General features: G+C 42.4%; 3 protein-coding genes across 8 annotated transcripts in view; 1 reads left to right on the top strand and 2 right to left on the bottom strand.

Annotated features, from left to right (window-relative positions):
* CBX5 (chromobox 5) overlaps positions 1-13,459 on the bottom strand; it is a 50,893-nt gene extending 37,434 nt beyond the window's left edge. The window contains exon 1 of one of the 2 annotated variants that reach the window (XM_081899034.1): positions 13,303-13,459. The gene's annotated coding sequence lies outside the window, so the exon portion shown is untranslated. The remainder of the gene's footprint in view (positions 1-13,302) is intronic. The other variant, XM_081899033.1, reaches the window with a different exon arrangement.
* A 576-nt stretch (positions 13,460-14,035) lies between these two features.
* Positions 14,036-24,198, top strand: HNRNPA1 (heterogeneous nuclear ribonucleoprotein A1). Of its 4 annotated transcripts, XR_014165124.1 has the most exons (13): positions 14,041-14,166; positions 14,259-14,297; positions 15,529-15,645; positions 15,837-15,983; positions 16,976-17,186; positions 17,289-17,381; positions 17,465-17,557; positions 18,176-18,262; positions 18,528-18,638; positions 19,345-19,473; positions 19,598-19,660; positions 23,042-23,124; positions 23,837-24,198. XR_014165124.1 is itself a non-coding variant. In XM_081898871.1 (12 exons), exons 1-11 carry the CDS (start codon positions 14,152-14,154, stop codon positions 19,651-19,653), a joined length of 1,098 nt encoding a protein of 365 aa, XP_081754997.1. In that variant the 5' UTR covers positions 14,041-14,151; the 3' UTR covers positions 19,654-19,660; positions 23,042-24,198. The 4 variants fall into 4 exon arrangements, 3 of the variants coding, with proteins under 3 accessions (XP_081754998.1, XP_081754997.1, XP_081754996.1); XM_081898871.1 differs by having other exon boundaries at positions 23,042-24,198; XM_081898870.1 differs by lacking the exons at positions 23,042-23,124; positions 23,837-24,198 and adding an exon at positions 19,894-20,217 and having other exon boundaries at positions 14,043-14,166.
* Positions 24,199-24,465: 267 nt separating this feature from the next.
* NFE2 (nuclear factor, erythroid 2) overlaps positions 24,466-25,540 on the bottom strand; it is a 29,919-nt gene continuing 28,844 nt past the window's right edge. For both annotated transcript variants that reach the window (XM_081898839.1, XM_081898840.1), the window contains one exon: positions 24,466-25,522. The gene's annotated coding sequence lies outside the window, so the exon portion shown is untranslated. The remainder of the gene's footprint in view (positions 25,523-25,540) is intronic.

Below are 25,540 nucleotides of genomic sequence, written 5' to 3'. Positions count from 1 at the left end.
ACCATGGTTTGTGTCTGGCTTACAAACCTGGCTTACTTTCACTATGGCTTAATATTACATCTGAATCCAGCATTTCCCTAACCATAGTTTGACCACCTCACTCCAGAAACTACAAAATATCATATTGATTTATAGCATGCTTTTTTTCCAAACAGGGACTCAATGTGGCTAACAACTAAACTAGATTACTGTATTTAAATGTATTTAAAAAGCAATGTTTGAAAACAATTAAACATTAGCAATACTCACAGACACACATACATATACACATCATCATATACAAAGGTATGTTGGAGACAAGAGCAGCTGGGAAACAAACCAAGCTAGTCATAATTTTGTTTGATCACCTGTGGGTTAACTCATTGCTAACTTCTGGTTTGTTAAACAAACCATGGCTCAGTTATGTCTGAACCAAGCTTATTCTCAGCCCTGTATCTGCAATATGGCAATGATAAAAATACTGTATCAGTTATAAGGATTGCTGAAATTTGGAAGGTAAAGTTATTTGAATGCTCAAGAAACACTACATAAATTTGAGGTATGATTATCATCATTTTATAATATCCTGTAGGGTGCTGAAGTACTGAATAGCAGCTATGGACACCATTAGTGATTAAAATGTCATTTCCCGTAAATACACACTTCTGTTGCTGTGAAGGACAGGTGGGGAGGGATGAAAAGCTAAAACGGATCTAGACCCTACAATTAAGCCACAGGAATCAGAAATGCTATCTAACCATTTGGGTCAACATGGACCACTGCAACAAAATTACTGCAATGCAGCTACCACGAGATCTTTATTTCACATGTGCATAACTGTATAGGTATTCCTATTTCCAGCTGAATTGTTCCTGTGCTTGATTTTAACTGTAAGCAATTTTTCCTGCCTAAACAAAAAGCTCCACTGTTTTATAATATAGGAGAAATAAAAATTTTCAGCTCGCAAGGAAGAAGAGAATGCCATATTTTAATCTGATAAACTGCTGTAGTTTAGAAGACACAGATCCATAGCCGCCTGTCTGGGGACTAGTGCCTCTGCCTCTTTTTAAATATGCAGTTTTGAGCTAATAACAACAACAAAACATAGGGAAATTACTAGGAATCTATAGAAACCTACCAGCATTTTCTTTGCATAACAGAAAAGAAAAAAAATATTTTAACACCAACGAAGCAATGTGAATACACTTCACATTTAGCATATATAGAGGATATGTAGCACAATTATTTCACTTAGCCTTCACGTTAGCTCATCTTAAAAAGAAGGGGTGTCCCAATCACTTTTAAAATGCTTGCTACCTTTAGGACATGGGATGCGGGTGGTGCTGTGGTCTAAACCACTGAGCCTAGGGCTTGCCGATCAGAAGGTCGGTGGTTCGAATCCCCACGACGGGGTGAGCTCCCGTTACTCGGTCCCTGTTCCTGCCAACCTAGCAGTTTGAAAGCACGTCAAAGTGCAAGTAGATAAATAGGCAGGAAGGTAAATGGCGTTTCCGTGCGCTGCTCTGGTTCGCCAGAAGCGGATTAATCATGCTGGCCACATGACCTGGAAACTGTACGCCGGCTCCCTCGGCCAGTAAAGTGAGATGAGCGCGCAACCTCAGAGTCGTTCGCGACTGGACCTAACGGTCAGGGGTACCTTTGCCTTTACCCACCTTTAGGGCAACACTTCATGTACCTGATAAAGGACTCTATTCCATGAAAGCTTACCCCATAAATTTAAGGTGCTGCAAGACCTAGTCTTCTGCAGAAAAACAAAGAACACTGTTCCCCCTCTGGAGACCCTGGGTTTTAGTAGCAGCATCCTGCCAGACAGCACTTGAGTGACATATCAGGTGCTATGGCACCTTCAGGCATAAGATGCCTTTTAAAATTGCAGCATGATGGTGTAGCTCCGAGGCTTTCAACCTTTTTGAGTCCACGGCTCCCTTAACCAACTACACTCTTTCTGTGGCATCCCTGTGGGGCTCAGGAGCCCAGCTATGTCACCCCCTGCCTGCAGAGCTGACAGCCTTTCATCCTTTTTCAAACACCCTCCCTTGCGGTGTGTTCCCTCAGCGTCCTCTCTTCTTCCCTCTCCTTGGGAGTCTTTTGGGCAGCTGCAGCTTCTGCCCCTGATCTCTAAGCTGGCTCCCCCACCCCAAAGAGAGATGCCTCATCCCACTGCCCCACAGGGAGCTAGGAAGCAACCCCTGGTCAGACCCAGAAGCCCCATTTGCTTGGGGAGCTTGTAGCCAGGGCTGCTGCAACAAATAGTTTGTAAGGCATTGGGAGGCAGAGATGCAAGAGGGAATCCGAGGAGGCAGGGAAGGGCAGTGGGGCAGAGGCCAGTGTTGCCCATAGCATCCCTGACCATCTTTCAAGGCACCCCAGGGTGCCACAGCACACTATTTGAAAACCACTGGTGCAGTTCAACATTTGAAAGATCAGCCACCCAATTTATAAATTTGACATGCTGCCGCCTTATAAAGCCACAAAGCACTAGTGTCATGCCCTATGTCTTTCAAAACATTTTTTATTTGATTCTTATGGTTTGATGAAATGCAAGCTTAACCTTAAAAAAAACACACACCCAGAAATGTCCAGCTCACAAGATTATTATACAGTGGCACCTCGGGTTACATACGCTTCAGGTTACAGACTCTGCTAACCAAGAAATAGTGCTTCAGGTTAAGAACTTTGCTTCAGGATGAGAAAAGAAATTGTGCTCCGGCGGCGCGGCGGCAGCAGGAGGCCACATTAGCTAAAGTGGGGCTTCAGGTTAAGAACAGTTTCAGGTTAATTACGGACCTCCGGAACGAATTAAGTACTTAACCCGAGGTACCACTGTATTGGTCTCATTTGCTAGATGGGTTTCTGGGGAATGTTAAGCCACTGGTCATAAAGCAAGAGTTGCGTCTCCACAGCACAGACAAATTCTGCAGAGGTGCAGTCCTCTTATGCCAGAGGAGGTGTATACTATGTTCCCTTCTGTCCTGATCACAGGCCAACAGCCCAAGCTATGCACTGTTTCTCTGCCTCGTCAAGAACGTGCTGTCTCTTCCCTGCTGCGGAACAAAGCTCTCTTGCAACTCAAGGGAGGCCGGAGAACTTCACTTGCTGTTGGAATAACAGCCTGGACAAAGGAACAACAATGGTGAAGTTAAAGGTAATCTGAGAGCTAAACTAGATGGTACAAAAAACACCTCAGGGTGTCAGCCATGGTACATGTAACCCATAGGAGATGTAACCCATAAAAGCTAATGGTTATCATGTCAGGAGCTTTTGTAGGCAAGAGTGGCTCTTACTTCACGTATGAAGTATAGTGAAAATTATTGAGAATGTATACATACACAGATGGCCAGAGAGAAAAACTGCTTGGAAAGGTAAGATGTTAAAAAGTCAATGCATACTGAAAGCAAAGTTAAGTAAACAAGACCTAAGGTTAAGGTAAAGGTAAAAGGCAAAGGATCCCTGGATGGTTAAGTCCAGACAAATTCGATTATGGGGCACAGCGCTCGTCTCCACTTTCAGGCCAAGGGAGCCAGCATTTGTTCATAAACAGCTTTCCAGGTCATGTGGCCATCATGACAAAACCACTTCTGGCGCATGGAGAACCATGACAAGTGCTAGAGCGCACAGAAACACTGTTTACCTTCCTGCTGCAGTGGTACCTATTTATCTACTCACACTGGTATGCTTTTGAACTGTTATGTTGGCAGGAGCTGGGTCAGAGCAACAGGTGCTCACCCCGTTGGGTGAATTCAAACTGCTGACCTTGCAATCAGAAAGCCCAAGAGGTTTAGACCACAGTGCCACCCTTGTCCAAGACCTAAAGTAACAACAGCTCCATCAATAAAGATGGATCCAGGTATACCCAATCCTTGCTGGTTAGTGCTCCGTTTGTGTGACATCATACGTGAGTGAATTTTCATCAATTTAGGACATGATTCAAGCCACCAGAAATTTTAGTATTTCACTCTGCCTGTCTCCCACCCACTTTTTTTGAGATAAGAAACATAAGGTCGTGGGAGTATGAGATGTTCATCTGTTTGTTTTTCTGTGTTGTGATTTGTTGTGTCTGATTTGTGTCATTTGTATTATGCAGATATTACTTTGTTCAAAGTAAGCCACAGAATGGTACTGCTGGCAATCAATGACATGCCACTCTGGAGGTGTATGAACTCTTGAAGGTGTAGTTGATTTTACTCTATTCCGTAATAAATGTTGCCTACTTAAATACAAGGAAAGAATTAGTACCAAGATTAATGTAACAAGAGAGCGAGGCTATGTTTCTGTATGGTGTGTCAGAACATTCGTTAAACTGCAATGAGTTCTCTATGTGCTACTAAGCTTCTAGAAATTTAACTTGCTTAACTAGGTTTCCTATACTTCATGGGGGAAAGAGACAAGAAGAGCAGATTACAATAAAATCACACCAGAAAAGGGAATAAGTTAGAAGAAAGGGACAAAGCCAAGGGCATAAAACTCCAACTGAAACATAAGTGATAAGATTTCTGAAAGGTATTTTTTTGCTAGAGAAAAAAAGTTAGCATTTATCCCTTGCTACCCACAAAATATAATTTTCAAAAGCATCCTGTTTGAGATTCAAATAATTTTATTAAATGTGTCAGGAGGCTCTCAATGACAACCTCCATTGAACTATTTCAAATCCAAATACTGTACTTTCACCAGGAAGCATATCAAATACCAAAATACAAGAGTCAATAATGTATTTCCAAAATAAAGCACCGAATACAGTTACATTCAGCAAAATATTTTATTAATACAGGGAACTAATATACATGTTATAAGTATACGTAGAGCTTGTTTTGCAAGAAACTGTACGAAACAAAAAATAAGGCATATTTAACACAACTGAAGGAAACAACAATTTTAGGACTATTTATGGGTTGGATCCAGAGAAGCACAAGTGTAAAGACACTCACAGAAGAACCTCTATACAAGTACAGCCAAATCCCCACTCCAGTCCCCGCACCCCAACCCACAGTTTTCTGGAAGACTCCTTGACCCAGGAGAAATTTTTCAGAAGCCAAAGGGGCTTCAGAGGAGAGGAAGGGATGGGAAAGTCCCTCTGTGCGATCATTCTAAGGCTTTCACTATATAGATCCAGCTGGGTTTTACTGTTGTTGTTGTTTAGAGATTTACTGAGCTTTCAGCATAAAGTTCTCAGAGAGAGTTACCAATATCCTACCTCTTTAATTGGTTAGTTATAGTGCCATATGAAAATACCCAGAATACTGTGAGTGCTTGTGAACCGAATATCAGCTTCTAAACTAATGTGAAACAAATATCAACCTCTATATCTCCAGGTACAGGGCAGTATATAAAATCAATCAATCAATAAAATAAATAAAAAGACATTTCCTAAAGTTGCTTTGCACTACAGAATAGTTGTCATCAATGTGCCTGATTAGTGTTCATCTTGTGATAGTATCATCAGTGTTTCTATTTAAACCTAAAAAATGTACAAATGTAACATTTTGACCTGAGTGAACTTTGTATATGAAGTGTCAGAATATGACTCTATTGTACATAAATCATCATTATTAGGCACCCCAATTTTCTTCTGGCAGGAAAGTATCAATCAGAGCAATCAGCACTGATGGAGGCTATAAGCAGCCATAAACACAGAGATCTTGCTTTTGCCGTTATGCCCTTGGCTGTTATAAATGGGTCAGTTTCTTACTGTAAAACAGCGGCCTCTTTAAAGCACATTGCACCTATTTTGGCATCTCGCAATGATGCTTAAAACCCACTCAACAATATGCATCTTCACTCCATTTTCAGGTTACCTGATCTTCAGGTGGTTTCGTGCTGCCCTGTAAGATTCTGATTGGGGTGCTTTAGTAGCATGGATTCTTTGAAACAAAACTGCAGGATAAAAACACAAATGAAAAGATTTTAAAGTTTGGTATAATTTTTTAAAAGTGTATTAATATATACAAATGTATCAAGATAGGATGGGGGAGATACTCACACTCAGATGTGCTCTGAAGTTTCTAATTCAACCAGATATTGCTGTAGTCTTTTCTGATTTGCGAGGCATTTACTTTGCCTTGACAAGTTTCCCATCTTATGGAGCACAGGAAACAGAGAAATATTTTCCATCTAAAATATGAACATGGCCATTTCAGGGATGATACTAAAGTACTTGTATTAGTTTCCTATTCATCCATACTGGATTAAAACGAGGTACATTTCCACACAGATTCCAATCAAATAAACATGCAGAATCAGTATTGCCATTTCCCCATTGTTTCCCACTGGAAGACACTGAAAGATCCATTAGGCCTCAGGAAACTTCTCATGACCACAGCATAACCCCACATCATGCAAAGAACTGAAACCAAATTAAGACATGGTCCAATTCCCTCGGCCACGGGGCTCACTGGGTGGCCTCAGGGTTTGAAATTAGCAGGGCGCCAGGTGCATTTGGTGCCTAAAGACTCTCCATTTGTGAGCACCTCAAAAAGCCTGAGTGCCATTTTTTGCACCTGGCTGACACTCAAGGATTACCGAAGTGTATGTGCTTTGAAGCCCTGAAGTACATGTTAAGGATAGACAACATGTTAAGGAGTTTAATAATAAAGAGTAGTTTTGAAAACAGAAGTATGGAACCAGTGATGGCTAGACAGTCTGTTTAGGGGTCCAAAACCCAGGTTCCAGAAGTCCTAGCTTTTCAATCCCAGTTTCCAACATTGGGTGACCTTAGACCACTGTCTTGCAACCTAATCAGTCTCTTTTAGTTCTTTTGAATGGACATCATTCCGGTGAAAGGGAGTGGTATAGGAAAAAAGATGTTAGGATGTCACTATACCAGCAAGATTTTAAGCAGAACATTGTAACTTACATCCAAAGAAAAGTAAGCTGCATTCCACTTAAACAACTCACTGCCTCTTGTGCCAGCAATAAGCTACTCCATCAGAAGAACATTCTGGACTGGCATACAATTTGGTACCACAGGAAACCAATTGTGCACAAGGGAAAGAGGCTTTCACACACCCTAGGCCATGGCTGCAGTCAAGCCAATGAGTTTCAGTCTTGCTTTTCTGTGAGCACCAAGTTAATCTGTCCTTTAATTATTTTATGGCGCTCCAGAAAAGCACATATTTAAATACTGGAGACAGATAAAAGATAAAAGATCTTGAACAAATCTAGAAAGTAAAGAGTTGATAGAAGAGGAGATGCTCTCCCACCGTTTCCCAATTTATAAGACTGGCATATTTATGCTGGATATGACAGGATGAATTTACATAATGGAGATCCAAGTGACTGGGGAGGACAGAAAGGGAGATTTTCAAAATAAAAAGTCAGCTCTAAATTACACCATATTGTGGCCTTTTAAACTCTAGGAATGGCAGAAAGGTTTCAGTGCTGCATACAATCCTTTGATGGAAATCTCAGGTGCTGTTACTTTAGGTCCTAAAACTTGGATTTGAACATTTTGGAGCTTTATGCTGCTGCTTCCTGCAGTATCCAGCAGGTGTTGGTAGTATAACAGAGATTCTTCATTTTTATTGGAGGAAAGAACCCATGAGAGATTTTTGGGCCACTCCCTTTTGTATGTGCAAATACTTTTTCAGGGGTGTGGATTAAGCACTAAATGCAGGTAAAAACAAGAAGAGAGCTGTATGTAGAAGAAAACATTCTTTGTTCCTGTAGCTTTTTCTAAAGCATTTAGTATATGCAGATATCTTAAAAATCAACACCATCCTATTCTACACTCCACTATGTAGCTGTGTGGTAAAAGGCCCACTATTTCTTATAACATCCATTTTATTCAGTTCACTTTGAAGAGAACCTGGAAAGAGGTTTGAAAATTTGGTAACCTACCCACATAGTTGGTATGATCAGAGAGAAATCTATCATAATTTTGGATCAGTTGTGTAATGCAATCATGTAATGTTTAAACAAAGGACACATCCAATAAATTTGAAGGATAGTGTTAAATACTTTTCAAACTCAAGTGTTGCTTTGTGCTAAACAAGACATAATGGCCTGGATCTAAATACCACTGTGTGCAAGTAAAAAGCTCTCCATTTGTTGGAAAAGGGGTTGTCTTTTTGGGGTTTCCTTTCATTGGCAGATATTAATACTACATTGAATCCTACTTTGAAGCAGCTGGAGGTGGTGGACGAGGGGTTGCAAAAGTTTGGGTACATGCATGAAACATCTATATATTCTGTTCAGTATAAGTTCAGAAAAATATCCTATAAAAACTATGTGGTACACATAACTAATACAATGGTAAAAATAACTTTGTAGGGTCTTGTACCAAGTATGGCTTTTGATGTGCTGGTATTGCACTAGAATATTTTTTAAAATCCATTGGATATTAGTTCAGTGTATTTTTTATATTGTATCTGAGATACACATAGAAAAGTTGTTTTCTTGTTTGTATTGAACGCGTTCTTTCTCCCACAATCCCACAATAAACTGTTGCTTTTAACCAGATCCTTCAGTGACTTCAGTACAGGTGTGTGCATGAATGCTGTACAGTCGTACCTTGGATCTCAAACGTCTTGGCTCCTGAACAATCGAAACCTGGAACTCAGTGTTTCGGTTTCCGAACAATTTTCAGAAGCTGAATGTCTCGTGCGACTTCCGCACCTTTGGTTTCCGAACATTTTTGAAGTCGAAAGGACTTCCAGAACAGCTTCCGTTCGACTTCTAAGGTACAACTGTACTTCCCTCGGAAGACACTGAAGTGCTTAGCAATACGCAGTTTGAATTTCTTGGCTCAAACACTGTTGATTGTAGTAGGCCAAGAGAGAATGAGAGGAAGAAGCTGAATGTCTTGTGCGACTTCCGCACCTTTGGTTTCCGAACATTTTAGAAGTTGAAATGACTTCCAGAACCGATTCCGTTCGACTTCTAAGGTACAACTGTACTTCCCTCAGAAGGCACTGAAGTGCTTAGCAATACGCAGTTTGAATTTCTTGGCCCAAACACTGTTGATTGAAATAGGCCAAGAGAGAATGAGAGGAAGAAGAAATGTGGGGCAATGATGTGACTACAATACAGAGTGTCCTATCACTGGAGTCCGATGAGTAATTTGACGAGTTTTGCATCCACAAAGGGCATCCACATCTTACACTATTTATCATGTTGGAATGTCCTGAAGCAATTTATTTGGCCTTTTTGCAAGAGCAAAAGCACATATACAAATACTTTTATCTCAAAACACCCATTTTAACTTTAATGTTTGATGCTCTCACCACCTTTAACAACAACTCAGCATGCCACAAAAAAATAATACAGTGACCATTTCTGACCCCCAAACTAGCAGCAGTCAACTTGCTAAGAAGCAACACAGATGTGAATTAGACTGCAAAACAATTGAGAGCTCAAGTTCTTAAACATTTATTTAATTTTTTGATACATGCAGTAATTTAAATTAAAAATATCACTAGTCATTTGCAGTTCAACTACTTAAATTACTGAATTACTTCTGGTAGGATATGAAAATGTTTTTATTAGTACAGCAAATCAGGAATACAGATGTTTGGTTGCATATTTCAAGTTGCTCTGGACAGTTAATAAGCAGATCTGTCTGTTTGTTCAGGAAGTGCTCAGACAGCATGCTGGGGAAGACAATATACAATAACTAGAAAAAAAAGTTATATTGTAAAAGAAAATACAAGGGTAAATGATAGTAGACAATTTGCCTGTTGTAACTTAATTGGCTTCTATTTTAACATGTGTGGGGAAAAATTCATTAAGAAATAAAAGTCTATGTTGTAGCAAAACATTTTATCATTTTCACAATAGTTACTGTGCAAACAGAAGGCACAGAATTTGAAAAATGAATCGGGCTGCTGAGTTTTGGATATTGTTCTTGTTAGTGTGAGGGCAAAAATTCCACTTTTGTATCCATGTGTAGATATACAATTGTGGAATAAACTCACATACAGCATCAGTAATGAAAGATGCCTGCTTCCATTGATTTTGAAGGGGTAAATGCCAACTTCCACCCACACAGCAGGACTTCCCTTTCCTCTGCTCCCCAAAGGAAACCTAAACATTTACTAGAAACACATTAAACTTCCTAAAACCAGTATCACAGCTACCTACCAAATAGAACGAGTTAAAGATTTCCTTTTTTAGTAAAGTAAAGCACAAGGGAAACAATGTATATTTTTTTAAATACAGTTGTACCTTGGAAGTCGAACGGAATCCACTTTGGTTCTGGAGCCAAAGTGTGGCTTTTGATTGGCTGTAGCTTCTGCAGCCAATCGAAAGCCGTGGAAGCCCTGTCAGATGTTCAGGTTCCAAAGAACAATCGCAAACCGAAACACTCACTTCCAGGTTTGCGGCATTCAGGAGCCAAAACGTCCAAGTACCACAGTGTTCGGGATCCAAGGTACAACTGTACTGCAAATGACACAGCCAAGAGTAGTGTTTTTGAAATAAACCAGATCAAGACAGCACAACAAGCCAATATTCAGGCAATGTGCAATTGCTCAAATCCTCCTTCTGGCCATGCGGGAAGAGGCAAGTGTGCAAACCTCACAGCAGCTCTTTCCTTTTCTTGCACATAATTCTAGAACTCTGGTTTAGTGTAAGGTGCGAACCAGTTCAATGTGTTCAGTTTCAAGTTATGAATGAAATGCAATTACTTTCTATCTCATGAAGAAATACTATTTTGCACAGTAACTAACCCCTGCATCATGGAAAGCTATGAAAACTTGCAGTTAATCTTATACATGTTTACTCACCCACTTTGTTCAATGGGATTTACTTCTCAATACATGTACATAGGTTTCGCCACTTTAGTCAAGGAAATGGATTTTGCTTAATAGACTTACATGTGCACAGAGAGAAATCTATCTTGGCTTATCTCTAAGCAGGAAAAAAATGCAATGCAAAAAGTACATGGGATACATGAGCAAAGAGTTTTGATTCTGTCTATGTAAAGGCATTATTTAGCCGCAAACCATGTTTTATTTGATACAGTATCTATTGGTATGAATGCTTGTTCATGAAGGAAGTGATTTTCAGTAAGTGGGCAGCTTTGATTTTGAATCTATTTTTAAGGCCTAGAGCCTTCTCTTCCAACCTTTCTCAGGGACTAGTAACCCACAGCAACTAGATACCTGACAAGACACTGAAAAAAGACATTGAGTAGTCACTTCTCTTCAGGTCTCTATACCACTCTGCTTATTGTTTATCTACCCATTTGTAGCAGATATAGCTGCTTTCATATTCACCTTACTCCTTTTTTTCTTCCAGCCAAGTTAAACAAGATGGCAAGAATGGAAAAAATTCTACCTATGCTGAGGGTCACCCCTATATGTGCAGCATTTATGTACCTCATTTAAATCAGCTTCCACCTAAGTGTGGCTGAGAGCCAACTACAAGCTCCTCAGCATCCCAGCTGCCATTTCAAGTTATAGATACCCATGATTCAATGTATATTCTACAACATGTCTGTACTTGGGATCCACACATAATGAATTCATCATCTGCACAAATCACTAATGACCTTTGTGTAGACTCAGCCCTGGTGTGAAGAAAACTAAACCTGATTTCTCTTGCTCCCCTACCCAGCAGTAGGAAGGTGACTCGGTGATCTGCTGAGGTTGTATTAAAACTATAGTTGTTCTTCACACTAGAACATTGCAGCCCTACACTGTGTGCAACAATATTTTAATTTTCTTTCTTCATGGGACAAACAGCTGAACAAAAAGCTCTAAGCCACTTTTCAAATCTTACTGTCGACAGTAATCCAAAGCATTAAGTGCCATTACACCTACAGATACTCCAGCTCTCTGGATAACATTGGTTTTATTTGAGAAAACTGCAACATATATATTTGGACTTGACATTTCTTTATAAATTGTTATGCACAGTAAGATATTCTCTATGGCTTGCAGCCAACAAATCCAAGTATGCACTTTCATTCCCTCATGTTGGATCACACATAGTATCTTAACATGGAATTGCTGTGAGGACCAACAGAAATCTTGTAAAGAAATTATTACTATTATTTTAGGACTCTTTTTTTCAGTCCAACCAGCTATCAGAATAAACAAAGCAACCACAATAGAAACACCAGAACTTGCTGAAGTGTGAACATGAGTTTGTGGACTATGTCCTTCCTCTGCAGACTTCCCACACAACGCCCAATTCTCAACGTTTATTTTATTTTTTAAATGACTGTTTCCCCCCACTGTGTTTTCAGCAGTTCTTATCTTTAGTTGAAAACTGCCGCCTTGAGTCCAGTCAGGGGGGAAAGGCGGAGCACTAATAAGTTCAAGTTTGATTCCCCCCCCCTCTTTCTTTTTCCTTTCTACTCCTATGAAGATGCTGCATCCTAATGTTTTAACTTAATATTTTAAATTGTATTTTAATCAACTTGTTTTTATTATTGTTAGCCGCCCTGAGCCCGGTTTTGGCTGGGGAGGGCGGGGTATAAATTAAAATTTATTATTTATTATTATTAATAATCCAGTACAATGATACCCAAAAATTCCCCGAACTTGCCTGTGGGAACATTGGAAACTATCTACCATGGGGGGGGGGTATATTTCATGGAAAGTTTCTGGGATTTCGGGCTTTGGAAACTCAAGTAGAGGGGAACGTGCAAGGCTGGCGGGTTCGCCTGGTTGGCTTGGACGGTCTCCGGGGTCGGGAGCGAAGGAGCGTGTGAAACAGCGAACTCCCCGGAGGCGGCGGGAGGAAAACACGAGAGGCAAAACTGCAGCCCTTCACAGCCACTTATCCTCGAGCGACTAAGGCACGAAGACTTTCTCCGGCGTGAATGGGCTGAACGTGGAGGGCAGACTAAGAGAGGCTTCGCTAAAAAAGTTCGCGGGGGTGTACAGCTTTGAAAATTAAGGGCCGGGACAAAATACTGCAAGGCCATATGTAGTCAAAGACATGAACTGGGGTGGGTGAGACTGAGGGAAAGCTCACGGCGGGAAAGCCTCCCACTCCTAAAGAAAAGCGCCATAGTACCGAGGCCCCTCGCCATTGGCCATCCTCCGCGCCAATCAAACAGTTACGCTAAACCACCCGCCCCACAAGCAAAAGCGGCTTCCCCGTTGGATAAACCGGCTGCCACTCCACCCTCCGACCCTCAATGGTCTAACCCTCCCAACTGCCTCAACCCTTCGACCTATGAGGCTGTCACTCAGATTCCAACGCCCCGCCTCCCAGAGCGCAAGCCCCGCCCCCTTTCCAACGGTACCTCACAGCACGGACAGGCTCCCAATCACGCCAAAACCACGCCCCCCTCCCTCGGAACGGCGGGCTCCCGGTAACGCGGCCCCGCCAAGATTGTTTCCCGTGGTCGCTCACCTGGGGAAAGTAGCGGGCTCGGAGCGGAAGCAACTGCCCCCTCCCTGGTTTGTAACCCCTCACAGCCGCCGCTTCTGCGCAACGCCCGCCAAAAACCCCGTCCAGTGCGCACGCGTCAGCCCCTCCGCCCCCTTCCTAACCTCACTGCGCCGGCGTGAGGCGCGCGCATTTATCCCCTCTCCCTTCCTCCCCTCCCCGTTATTCGTCAGAAGCAAGACTTTGTGACGCATGCGCAAGGTGTGCAGCGCGCTTCAGCGTAGGCTCGCCTCAGAGGCAAGTTGCACGTATTGAACTCTCTTTCCTCCCGCACCCCAAGCCCAGCCCGGCTCGCGCCTTCATCATACCAACCACCAACACAAAAAACGCTCAGGAATACCAACTTAATTCCCGCCTCTATTAGAATGAATGAATAAAAAGTTAACCAACCCCCAAAAAGGGTATCCGTTGGTCCCAGCCAATCGCAAGAAACCTGCGTTCCGAACTGCCCAATGAAAGAGAACCTATTGCGACTGGTTATTTGAGGAGTAAAAGGCGGGGAATTCCGTCAGAGTCGGAAGAGTGACAAAAAACCCAACCAACGGAAAGCCAACAGGGGTAGGGATAACGGAGGAAAAAGGGCGGGGTCGCTACGAGAGCTTCCAATGGAAGGAGAGCAATCTGGCCGTTGTCCAGTGAGAGGCGACGAAGCCGAGAGGCCTGCCCAATGAAATGGGCCCGGTGTGGGCGTTACTAGTGAGGCGGCGGCGCACTCGGTGACTCGGCCCCTTTTCGTCTCTGCTTCAGCGAGAGGCAGCGTCGCTTTGTGGGGAAGCCGGGCTAGGCCTTGCCTGTAATTACGCCGCCGCCGCCATGTCGAAGTCTGAGGTAAGAGCCCTGACTACGGGCGGTTTAGTTCCATTCTTTCGACCCTCAACCTGTGGCTTGTTTTTGTGGAATTATGTTTCCTTTGCCTTTAGGGATCGTCCGATTACGGGTGCGATATGTCTCCTCACGAAGTAAGTCTAAAACAAAAAAAAAATGTATATACTCCCTATCCCGGAATCGTTTTCTCTCTTTCCCCGCCATTTGCCTCGCCTTCTGCTTCAAGGCCTAATGGTCTCCGGTCGGCCTTCCTTCCTTTGCCGCCTGGCCTCTTTTTTCCCCCACCTCCCCTCGGGCTACGCATGCGCGCTGGCTTTCCAGGGCAGGCGCCATGTTTCACAGTGCGTGGCGGTCACCGCCGCTCTTCCCCGACGCTTGGAATGGCTGCGCCTGCGCACTGCGGGCTAGGAGGATTGGCGCGCGCCTGCGCACTGTCCTCCGGTTCCCCTTCTTCGAGTTGCGTGGGGGATGGGGACGTGCGCGGACCACGTGCTCTCCTGCTTTGTCTGCAGTCTCTCCGCCCCCCCGCAAATGTCTCCAGTTTCTCCCTTCGCCAACTTTCTCTTACAACCGTTGATGCCTTTCACGCTTTCGCCCCTGTCTCTTGGGTGATAATTCTCTTGGGATTCGTGTACATAATGCATGTTTATCATTCAGTAGGGAGGCCTGCCTTCCGTAAGCACATTACTCCCAACTAGGTATGTAGAACTTGAAGCGCTACTATGTATTAGGGAACAGCTTGAAAATCTTGGCCATTTTAGGGCTACAAAGTTTCGGGCTCTGCCAAGAGACCTAAAATACTACAATGTTGCCATCCTGTAGCTGAAAATAGACTTGCTGCTTTCCTGCCCCCTTTAGGTTTTTTCCCCCTTTTCTTAGAAATGGATTCCGATAGGTAGCTTGTAGTCTTCGTTAGAAGTGTGTTTATTTGTTGTAGACGGGCAGATTTAAGTGAAGGAAGAGCAATATTCTCAACAAGACTTGGAAAGCATACTTGTGTGTTAGAAAATTAAGCAGTAAAATACATAGCTGATGCATTTCCTATTGCTTTACTACATCTTAGTGGGTAACTGTATTATCAGAACAAGAATAAAAGGCAGTCCTTGGTTATTTGGGATATAGTGATTATATGAAATAGTGACAAATGCAGGATTGGAGTGTGCCCCTACTCTTGTTGAGAGGTTTTGCTGGCATGTTGATACCAGTTAGGGAGCTAGCAGGGAAATGGGTAACAAGTGTGCTAACTCATCCAGGGATTATTGTGCATTAGTAGGCTTGCTTATCTACATGAAGCTGTAGTTCGATGGGAGAGTCCTGCAGTGCCACCTTCCTTGTTCTATATTTCCCTACTCTTCTCTTTTTCAGTCCCCCAAGGAACCTGAACAGCTACGCAAACTGTTCATTGGCGGCCTAAGCTTCGAGACGACAGATGAAAGCCTTCGCAATCATTTTGAACAATGGGGCACACTTACAGACTGTGTGGTAGGTTTTCATATGGGGACTGGCTTTTAATTTCGTTGAGGACGTTTCTAACTTGGTACTGTAGATGGCATTACCCAATACAAATGAATGTTTTTGATTCCTTTAAGAATCATGCATTCCATGGCATGCTATGATGTGTATTGTATCCTTAGAACAAAGTGAAATAACCTGAATTGGCTTTTTTATCCTAGGTGATGAGAGACCCAAACACTAAGCGCTCCAGGGGCTTTGGATTTGTCACTTATTCAACAGTGGAAGAGGTTGATGCTGCCATGAATGCCAGGCCCCACAAAGTTGATGGGAGAGTTGTTGAACCAAAAAGAGCTGTATCCAGAGAGGTGAGAGCTGCTGTCGGCTGCACTAGTGAGGAATGTGCCAAAGTGCTGTACAGTGGTACCTTGGGTTACAGACGCTTCAGGTTACAGACTCAGCTAACCCAGAAATAGTGCCTTGGATTAAGAACTTTGCTTCAGGATGAGAACAGAAATCATGCGGGGGCGCAGCAGCGGCAGGAGGCCCCGTTAGATAAAGTGGTACCCAGGTTAAGAACAGACCTCTGGAATGAATTAAGTTCTTAACCCGAGGTACCACTGTGTTAGTTTCGTGTAGCTGAAGACCATAAACATTGTGTTCATGTATCTGGTTATCCAGAACTGCAGTTAAAGCAACTATATTAATACCACTGATGACCTTTTTTTAGTGCAGTGTTTGGTTTATTGGATTTAAATCAGCTTACGGTAGGGAAGGTACAATGTAATTAAAACTATACTTTCAGTGCCGGTAGGTCATGGAAAATTTAACCTGTTGCATCCTTTTGGTTTTTTCCAACCATTATAGTTAATCATGAAAGTCTTTCGTGGTATGCAGGGTCCCTGTGCATTGCTATATTTTACATGGCCATAAGAGCAACTATTCTGTTGGTTGGTATTCATGTAATGCTGTAATCCAGTATGTGTCTCTGGTCAATTCCTGGTTCTGAATACATAGGATTTGTTTAGTGTGGAGCAATTCATGTTTATTTAGAAGTGTCCTTCTCCCCCACCCACCCCAAATTCAGTGGTGCATACTTGTGGTGCTCTCCAGCTGGAACTCATGGGAATTGTAGTCCCACAACCTCTAAAGAGCATCTGTTGGCTGTCTCTGAACTACAGCACATAGCCTTGATGTAAAATATGCACCAGTCTTCAACTTAACCTAAACATGCTGTCTGTATGATAGCTTTCTCCAGTACAGAGGGTTGCAGAGCAGTGATTGGGAGAATAAAATGATAGCTACTGGCTCACAATTGATAATCCAAACCTAACATTGCATTTATCCTGTCTTATTCTAGGACTCTCAAAGGCCTGGAGCCCACTTAACAGTAAAAAAAATCTTTGTCGGGGGAATTAAAGAAGATACAGAAGAGCACCACTTAAGGGACTACTTTGAACAGTATGGCAAAATTGAAGTTATTGAAATAATGACTGACCGTGGCAGTGGCAAGAAGAGGGGGTTTGCCTTTGTTACTTTTGATGACCATGACTCTGTGGACAAAATTGTCAGTAAGTGTATTATTTGAGTTGGTTTGACTTCCAGTTTTAGAGTTGCAAGGGAAATAATGACAGCAAGGGAAATACTGACAACACTTTGTCGTCTTTATATAGTTCAGAAATACCATACTGTGAACGGGCATAACTGTGAAGTCAGGAAAGCCTTGTCAAAGCAGGAAATGGCTAGTGCCTCATCCAGCCAAAGAGGTGAGTTTTGTGGCTTTGATTGAAATGAACCTAGACTTCTAGTGCCTCTTTGTAGTGCTGAACATTGTTCTTCTTTTTGCTAGGTCGTAGTAGCTCTGGCAGCTTTGGGAGTGGCCGTGGAGGCGGATTTGGCGGTGGTGAGAACTTCAACCGTGGCAGCAGCTTTGGTGGCCGTGGTAAGGACAATTTTACTGCTTACTTTCAAGATTTAATGTTGACACGAGGGCTTCAACGACTTCAAATACTTATTCCAAAGAATCTGTCCAGGGCTCATGTTTTATAACCCACCCCAAAGCCAGCTGTACTAAAATGGGAGAAGAAACCTTATTTCAGTGTCTAGTTATTGATTCAAATAAATGGAAGTTGCATGTTCATATTTACCTATCTCTTGTGCAGGAGGGGTATACCAGCCAGAACATTGGTCTTCAGCTGGTTGGTCAGGAATCCCTACTAGTTTTTAGCCTGATTTGAGGTGGGTTGTAACATCAGCTTAACTACCATGCTACAAGAAATAAAGGAGCAATGCCCCAGCTTGGTTGGTTGTTTGTTTGTTTTTTAAGGTATAAGAACTCATCTAGAAGACAAATTCCCAGACCTCTGTATTCTGGTTGAGGATTTGCAGGAATAACTTGCTTAACTTCTCTAGAAAGATAGAGAAATGGTTGGAAAATGTTTTCTTCATAGCCTGCTTTGAATGTCTTTATAATAGCTGTATTTTAATAAATCAGCTAAAATTTAATCACCCGTCATCTTAATGAACTGATCCCAGTACTAACAGTAGTTCTCTTTCTCAGGAGGGTTTGGCAGTCGCAGTGGCGGAGGTGGTGGCGGCGGCGGCTATGGAGGCAGCGGAGATGGCTACAATGGGTTTGGCAACGATGGTAAGTTTGCATCAACTGTGCTTTGAGGATGCAGATCTTTCTAAAGTGGCTTACAAATTAAATTGAAAGGCACTTAATATCAAAAGACTATTATCAAAACAAAGCAGCCTAACTGGACCCTCCCCCATGACAGCTGGCAATGGATAAACCTGCGGTCGGGGGGAGGTAGTCTTTGATACCTTCCCCAGTTTCCCTTCCTCTTCAAGTTCTTAAAAATATTTTCCCCACACATGCTAATTGAGAACTTTATGTCCTTTTCTTAAAGGCTATGGAGGTAGTGGACCCGGATACTCTGGAGGAAGCAGAGGTTATGGCAGCAGTGGCAGCTATGACGGCTATAACAATGGAGGTGGCGGCTTTGGTGGCGGCAGTGGTGGTAAGTGTTACGTTGCATGCACAGTGCGGATCATTACTTTGGTTTTGACAAATTCCCAGTGTGGTCTTGGCATTAAATTTCACATTTGCTTCAGTACCTGTTGCCATATGGCAAATCCTCTACATCTTCACTTAATTAAAATAGTAGCAACTAGAATAATAGAAGCAGAATTGGACACTCAGAAGGCCATGTAATCAACCCCCTGCAATGCAGGAATATGCAGGTGGCCACCAAGGAGATCAAACCTGTGATCTTGGCATTATCGGTATCAGTCTAACCAACTGAGCTAACTGGCATGCTTCAAGGCAAAGAGACATAAAGATGATGCTGTCAAAAGGACTAAATACAAAAAAGTCTATGAATGCCAATCCTTGTATAGTTCAATATTGCCTTTTATGACTGCAGTGAGTATAAGCTTTAAAGGTCTTGATGCACACATGAGACTGCTTTGGGTTAACTGAACTTTTTGTGTTGGTAGCAGGGGATCTTTATGCTTTGATTTTTATTTTTTTTAATAAGGCACTTTTTGAATGCAGTAGCTTAAATAAAAAAGACCACCTAGGGTAGACAATGTAATTCCGCATTTTGCAAAATTGTCTCTGGAGAAGATAAGCAGTATGTATATCTTCATAAGAAGCTGGGTATAATACCTAGTTTGGTAGATGCAAGTAACTTGTTGAAAATCGTTGCTTCTTACTCTATACAGGAAGCAGCTTTGGAGGAGGTGGAAGCTACAATGACTTTGGCAGTTACAACAACCAGTCTTCAAACTTTGGGCCTATGAAAGGAGGAAACTTTGGAGGCAGGAGCTCTGGGCCATATGGTGGAAGTGGGGGTAGGCGTCTTAAAACTGTAGTAAAGTTGAACCGCATGAACTTCTGTTTTGTTCCTTGATCACAGGGATTGCGGGGGGGATAAGTCTATGCACCTCTCTGAAAATGCAACTTTGATTATTTCAGGTGGCTACGGTGGCTCTGGTAGTGGCAGTAGCTATGGCGGCGGAAGGCGGTTTTAATTCCTAGGTAAGAACCTTCCTTTTAACCATTGAAGAAATATGCAGTGCTGATGAAATTTAATTGTAACTCTTAATTTAGCTGAGCAAAGTTATTGTAGTTTAAGCTTACTTGGACTAAAATACAGATGTTAAAAGCTAATATATGGATTGGCAGTCGGTGGGAAGAAGCTTGCTATTGGATTGTAGCTTTGAGTCTCAAATGTGTTTAGATTAACAACTTTATTCCGTATTATTCAACAGGAAACAAAGCTTAGCAGGAGAGGAGAGCCAGAGAAGTGACAGGGAAGCTACAGGTTACCACAGTTGTGAACTCAGCCAAACACAGTTGTGGCAGGGTAGAACTGCCTCATGAAGACATGTGTTAGACAAGCGCTTGTTTGCAAACATCAGGACTGTATTTGTGACTATCTGTAACAGGATATTTTAGTTTTTGTGTTCTGTGGAAAGTGCAAAGCATTCCAACAAGGGTTTTATGTAGATGATTATTTTTTTCCACACCCATGCTGTTGATTGCTAACTGTAATAGACTGATCATGACGCTGAATAAATGTGTCTTTTTTAAAATGTGCCGTGTATAAGTTAAGTTTCACTGTAAGCCAATATGTACTGGTTTTAGCTGCATAGTTGCTGTGCAGGCTTAGTTTAAAGGGTATCAATGCCTGTTGACAGGTCTACTATAATACCGTATCAAAGACCAAATAGCAATACTTCCCACAATTGCAATGGCTGTATAAGCACCTGCCATTGAACCCTTGAAATGGCACTTTGGACTCATAGTAGTAATATCTATACTGGGGTATGCTGTGATACTTGTGAAATCTAGCTGGTTCTGGATTGCCACAGATACGCTACGAGTATCAGCCCTGCGCATTTTTAAATTCCACACCTTTTAAAAGTCTTAAAGCCAGGGCCAGTTGATTGAGTCTGCTGAAGGTTGTAAAATCTCCAATACTGGAGCTTAATGCCAGGTCCAAATGGTTTTTGCAACCTGTTCCTAATGGGGGTGGGATTTGTTTCCATAACCAAAGAGGCTAGTAAAATATGACTTCTCATCTGCCCCTAGCTAAATGTTTGGGGTTGGTCTGTGAGATACTACAATTATTAAGAAGGCATTGAGCATCCTAGTTAACTGGGGAAGATTGGAACAAAACAAGTTGAGCTCTTTACTAAGTAGTTAGACAACAGAATTATATTAGTTTGTGTATGTTGGGCAAAAGCTTTTAAAAGCTGTAGATCTGGGTAAAGACTCCACAGTTGTGTAGCCTCTGCCTTTATGGTTGATTAGAATTTTTTACTGGAAGTAGTTGTGTTTAAAATAGTGCTGTGAAGTGAACCACCAGTACAAGGATTTCCACGTGTAACAACTCTCCTCCCCTTCTCCTACCCAAATCTGCTCACAAACCCTTGAGCAGATGGGGATTTCTGTTGTGCAAATGGAAATACTTGGGTTGATGGGATGCAACATTGCAGCATATAAAAATGGGTCTGAACGTTCTTGCTGGGTTAATAAACAAAGCTTTCCTGGTTAGAATGCAGGAAAACTCCATAGGGCCATTGGTTAATGCTGGTGCCTAAGAAAAGCAGTGCACATGTGAAACTGGTATACGAGGCAGCTCCCCAACAAGGCTCCTCCAGTTTCCTGGCCTTGTCTTGGAAGAGCAGCTCTTTTCTGTCAGCTTTAATGCTTTTAAATTATTTGGATTAATAAAGTAAAGTTAAATTAGGCCCCATCTGCATTAAACGTTTAAAGCATCATCATGCCACTTTAATGCTCATGGCTTCCCCCAAAGCATCCCGGGATCTGCAGGATTGCACCCCTAACAAATGGCAGTTCCTAGGATTCTTTGGGGAAAATAATGACTTAAAGTGGGATGGTACTGCTTTAAATGGTATAGTGCAGATGGGGCCTTAAGTCTTGTGGGCACTGAAGACAACTACTTGTCTGCTAAAATCACTTTGGTAACTCCATTATTCCTACAACTTCTAATCTTGAGTGGGACAGCCAATAAGTACTGTCTCACATAGTGGCTTAGATGCACTGGAACTCTGCAGCCCATTTTGGGGATAGTGTGTATTTTGTTTTTTGAAGAAACAGTTCCAGGCATTTCTCCCTCCCCAGTGCAGTTGACAGTAGAATATTGGCCTCTTGGCTGTAATGATTTAAAACTGCTTTCTGGTCTACCTTTCCATTCTGTGAGGTGGAGCCAAAACTGCACTTAAAAGTGGAGGGTAGGTGGGTTTGTATAGTGCAGGTTTTCCCAGTATTTGGTCTCCAGCTGTTTTTGGATTACAACTATCAACCTTAGCTAGCAGGACCAGTGGCCAAACATGGTAGGCATTGTAGTCCACAAACAGCTGGAGACCCAAGTTTGGGAAACCCTAGTATATTGGTCCAGTTAATCTTCACTGAGACCTGAGCACACCTTAAGGATTTCCATCCTAGCCTCTTGTTGAAATAAGACCAATTTTAACGTGTGCTTAAACTTTTTCTAAAGCTGCAATGGTGTTTGTATATATATTATTTTGTTTGACTGGTGAATGGCTTAATTTAGAATGCAAAACTGATAGTCCTGATGGGTTTTTACGTGGCTGAGTTTGCAATAGCAGGCGGATCCTTATTCTGTTGAGGGAGACGAGACCTCAGGATTCACGAAGTAATGCTCGGTTTTGGCATGGTAGCATAACCACAACAGAGGAGAGCACGCCAGGATCCGAAAACTAAGTAGCTTTACAAAATCCAGGAGGCTTGCAGATGGTTGAGCTACTAGGAACGGCTAGCAAGCATAGCTCCGAATGGCTTCCAGCTCAGACGCTACCACAGCTGAGAGTAGACGCGTGTTGAGTCGAGTGGACAGATAAGCCAGGTGCAGGCTTCTGCTGACTAGAAAAGTGCTCAGTGACCACCGGAAGGAGGCAGACGAGAGTAAGGATCCTTGCTCTTAGGACTAGCAGTCAGACGCAGAAGGAAGGAAAGGTTATATTACTGTACTGGTAGGTAAGAACAGATTTTACTTATGTCCTATACAGTTTTGTTATCCTGCTAAACTTTTCTCAGAGGCTGAGTTTACCTTGTAAATACTAGTTGAGCTGCTTAAATTTTCCCAGTGCTGTAAAAATAAGCATTAGATGGGTAGAACATAATATTGACTTGCCTTTTTTTTTAATAAAATAGTCACAACATGGGTGATGAAATGTATTTAATGAAAGCACTGCCTCTTATCTCCTCGGGTAGCCTTGTGGACTTATAAAAGCATAGTACCACAATGCACTGGCTATACTGCTGTAAATGCAGACTACTTTGGGGGGAGGGGACTCCCATGCAAAGTACCTGTTAAATGTAATAGGGTGAGGTCGTATTGAGTATTTTAACACATCTTCCTTTTTATAGGAGAAGAGCTGTCAAGTGCTAAAACACCTGCTCCCGAGACAAATGGACTAGGATGCCCCTGAATCTCCTTTTCTGTTTAAAAGGTAAAACCAACCAATCTTAAGAAGGTGGGTGAGGCAGAATGTGGTGAAGTGACCGGGCACAATAAAATACAAGAAGCACTTGATAGTTAGCTGTAGGATAGAATCATAGAATTGTTGGAAGGGACCCAAGGATCATTTAGTACAGGCATAGGCAAACTCAGCCCTCCAGGTGTTTTGGGACTACAACTCCCGTGACCCCTAGCTAACAGGACCAGTGGTCAGGGATGATGGGAATTGTAGTCCCAAAACATCTGGAGTGCTGAGTTTGCCTATGCCTGATCTAGTCCAACCCCCTGCAATGAAGAAATCTGCCAGGTAGCTGCTATGCGGAATGAACCTATAATCTTTGCAATATGAGCACCACACACTCGAATCAGTGGTGTCCAAACTTTTTTCAAAGAGGGCCAGATTTGATGAAGTGAAGGGCCATGAGGGCCGACCAAAGTTTTTGAGGGGTTTTTTTTAGGATATTACCCCAGGAAATAAACTGCCATGGGCCGGATTAAACTGACCGACAGGCAGGATTAGGCCCACAAAACGGACTTTGGACATGCCTGCTCTTAATCAACTGGGCTAACTTTCAGTGGATTCCAGTATTTTGTTTTATTTCTAGATTGATAGGCAAATACTAGACTGCATCTAGGAATGAAGAGAAATACAAATGTGTGTTCAAAAGTTCCCCTGTGTTTCATCCTTTGTTCTTTTCTTGCAGGACTCTTCAACTTCACATACCACAAAGCTTTCCAAGAAAGTTTAAATGGCTACTGGGTAGCTATATACAGAAACTATTCATGTGAATAGCTGTTAAAGTAATTTTTTTTTGTAGCAACTGGGTTGCATTTTCAGAGCTGTCAATTTCTAAGGCACTAGTGAATTCCATAATATTCTGACACAGCCTTCTTGGCCTTCATATAAAAACAGGGTTGAACTCTACTTCATTGTGCACTTTTCATTGCAGAATTTATTGAAGTAGACCTACAGTTATGTCTTCAGATTTCAGGTGCTCAACACCTACAATTTCTCCCTTCCATAAATAAAATGACTGGGGCCAAAACCCCCATCTTAATAAAATGAGCATTATTTGCATTTCTTAGCCTCGTTTTTCAAGCAGGGACGGACACAGATAACGGTTGAGGCGCTCTGCTCCTTACACAGCACACACACAGCTTTGTTGAAATCATCCTGCTTCCCTGAAATACATTGGGTGTATGTATTTGCTCTAGCAGCCAGTTTGTTCGGGTTTGTAAAACACAACTGCCCCACAAACCTTGGATGCACAAAACCAAAATGACTTAAAATACTGATGCTACAATGCAAAGGGAAATGCAACATGAGGCACGATTTAACCAAACAAGTTTATTCTGTAGAAAGATTTAAGTGCAACTTATTTACACATTATGAGTGGCCATGCTGCTTTGCAGGCCAGATATATTTTGATGCTACAGTCCTCTCCTGCACAAGCGTGTTCTGCCCAACACCCTGGTACACTTATTCTGGGGGATGCAGGTGGCCTGTAGTTCTGGAAAGCAGCATGCATTTTAAGAGACCACATTATGTTGTCGATTTCCATGAGTAAAGAGCAATGGGCAATCTGCCAGAGCTAGTGCAAGCCTGTCCCATAAGCTGTTTTAGCATTTGCAGAGGCTTCAAACTTCTTGAGTCACAAGCTAGCCTCCCTGCTAAAACTCAGGTTTGTAATATGTAGTTGGCTTAAAACAATTTTGTACTGCGCCTTGACAATCTGGAAGCAACAGTAAGATCCCAGGGCAGCATCTGGGTCTTAAAAGCGTCTGCTCTTTCCCGAGCCTTAGTCAAATAGGCCTGCATAATTTATTCTAACAGAGCACGGGTCATAGAACCATTTTGGTTCCTGCATGCAGTTTTTTTGTGGAAGGGTTCACTCACTTTTGTCTCATAATTTCTACGCACAGGTATGGGGTTTTTTGTGTGTGTGTCTTTACACTTTCTGCAGGAAAACCTGTTCACCACTGAATCGGAACAAATATCAGTTGGATTTTCTATGGATTGATGTTTGTTCTGATTCAACAGTAAACAGTGGGTTTTCCTGGTAAAAGTGGCTCCTATTTTTTCCACTTACATTTTGGAAGCACTCCCCTACCCCTGATCTTAATATTCTGCAATGGAGGGTATGGCAACCCCTTTTGAGAAACGCTGGATTCAACTCCACTAGTGCCAATTCATTTGGCCCTCTAGAGTAAATTTAAGAAACAGGCCCTCTGTGCTAGACTCCCAGTTCCCAACATCAGTGGCCATTGGGCTTGCTTCCTGAGCTTGTTGTGAGCTGAAGTCCATCATCTGGAAGACCTTACGTTTCCCATCACTGTTCTAGAGACCTTGTAGTTTCCCAAGACCAGGAAGGCAGGGTGGGTGGAGAAATCTGTAGGTACTGTTGATA

This window comes from Podarcis melisellensis (genome assembly GCF_964234715.1).
Source record: "Podarcis melisellensis genome assembly, chromosome: 2".
Lineage (NCBI taxonomy): Eukaryota > Metazoa > Chordata > Lepidosauria > Squamata > Lacertidae > Podarcis > Podarcis melisellensis.
The sequence above is the reverse complement of the archived record's forward strand: the minus strand, read 5'-3'. Positions and strand labels throughout refer to the sequence as shown.

Coding starts and splice junctions, on each gene's coding strand:
- HNRNPA1 (XM_081898871.1), top strand. Junction 17,187..17,288: donor CTCTGTGGACAAAATTGTCA/GTAAGTGTATTA, acceptor GTCTTTATATAG/TTCAGAAATACCATACTGTG. Junction 17,382..17,464: donor TGCCTCATCCAGCCAAAGAG/GTGAGTTTTGTG, acceptor TCTTTTTGCTAG/GTCGTAGTAGCTCTGGCAGC.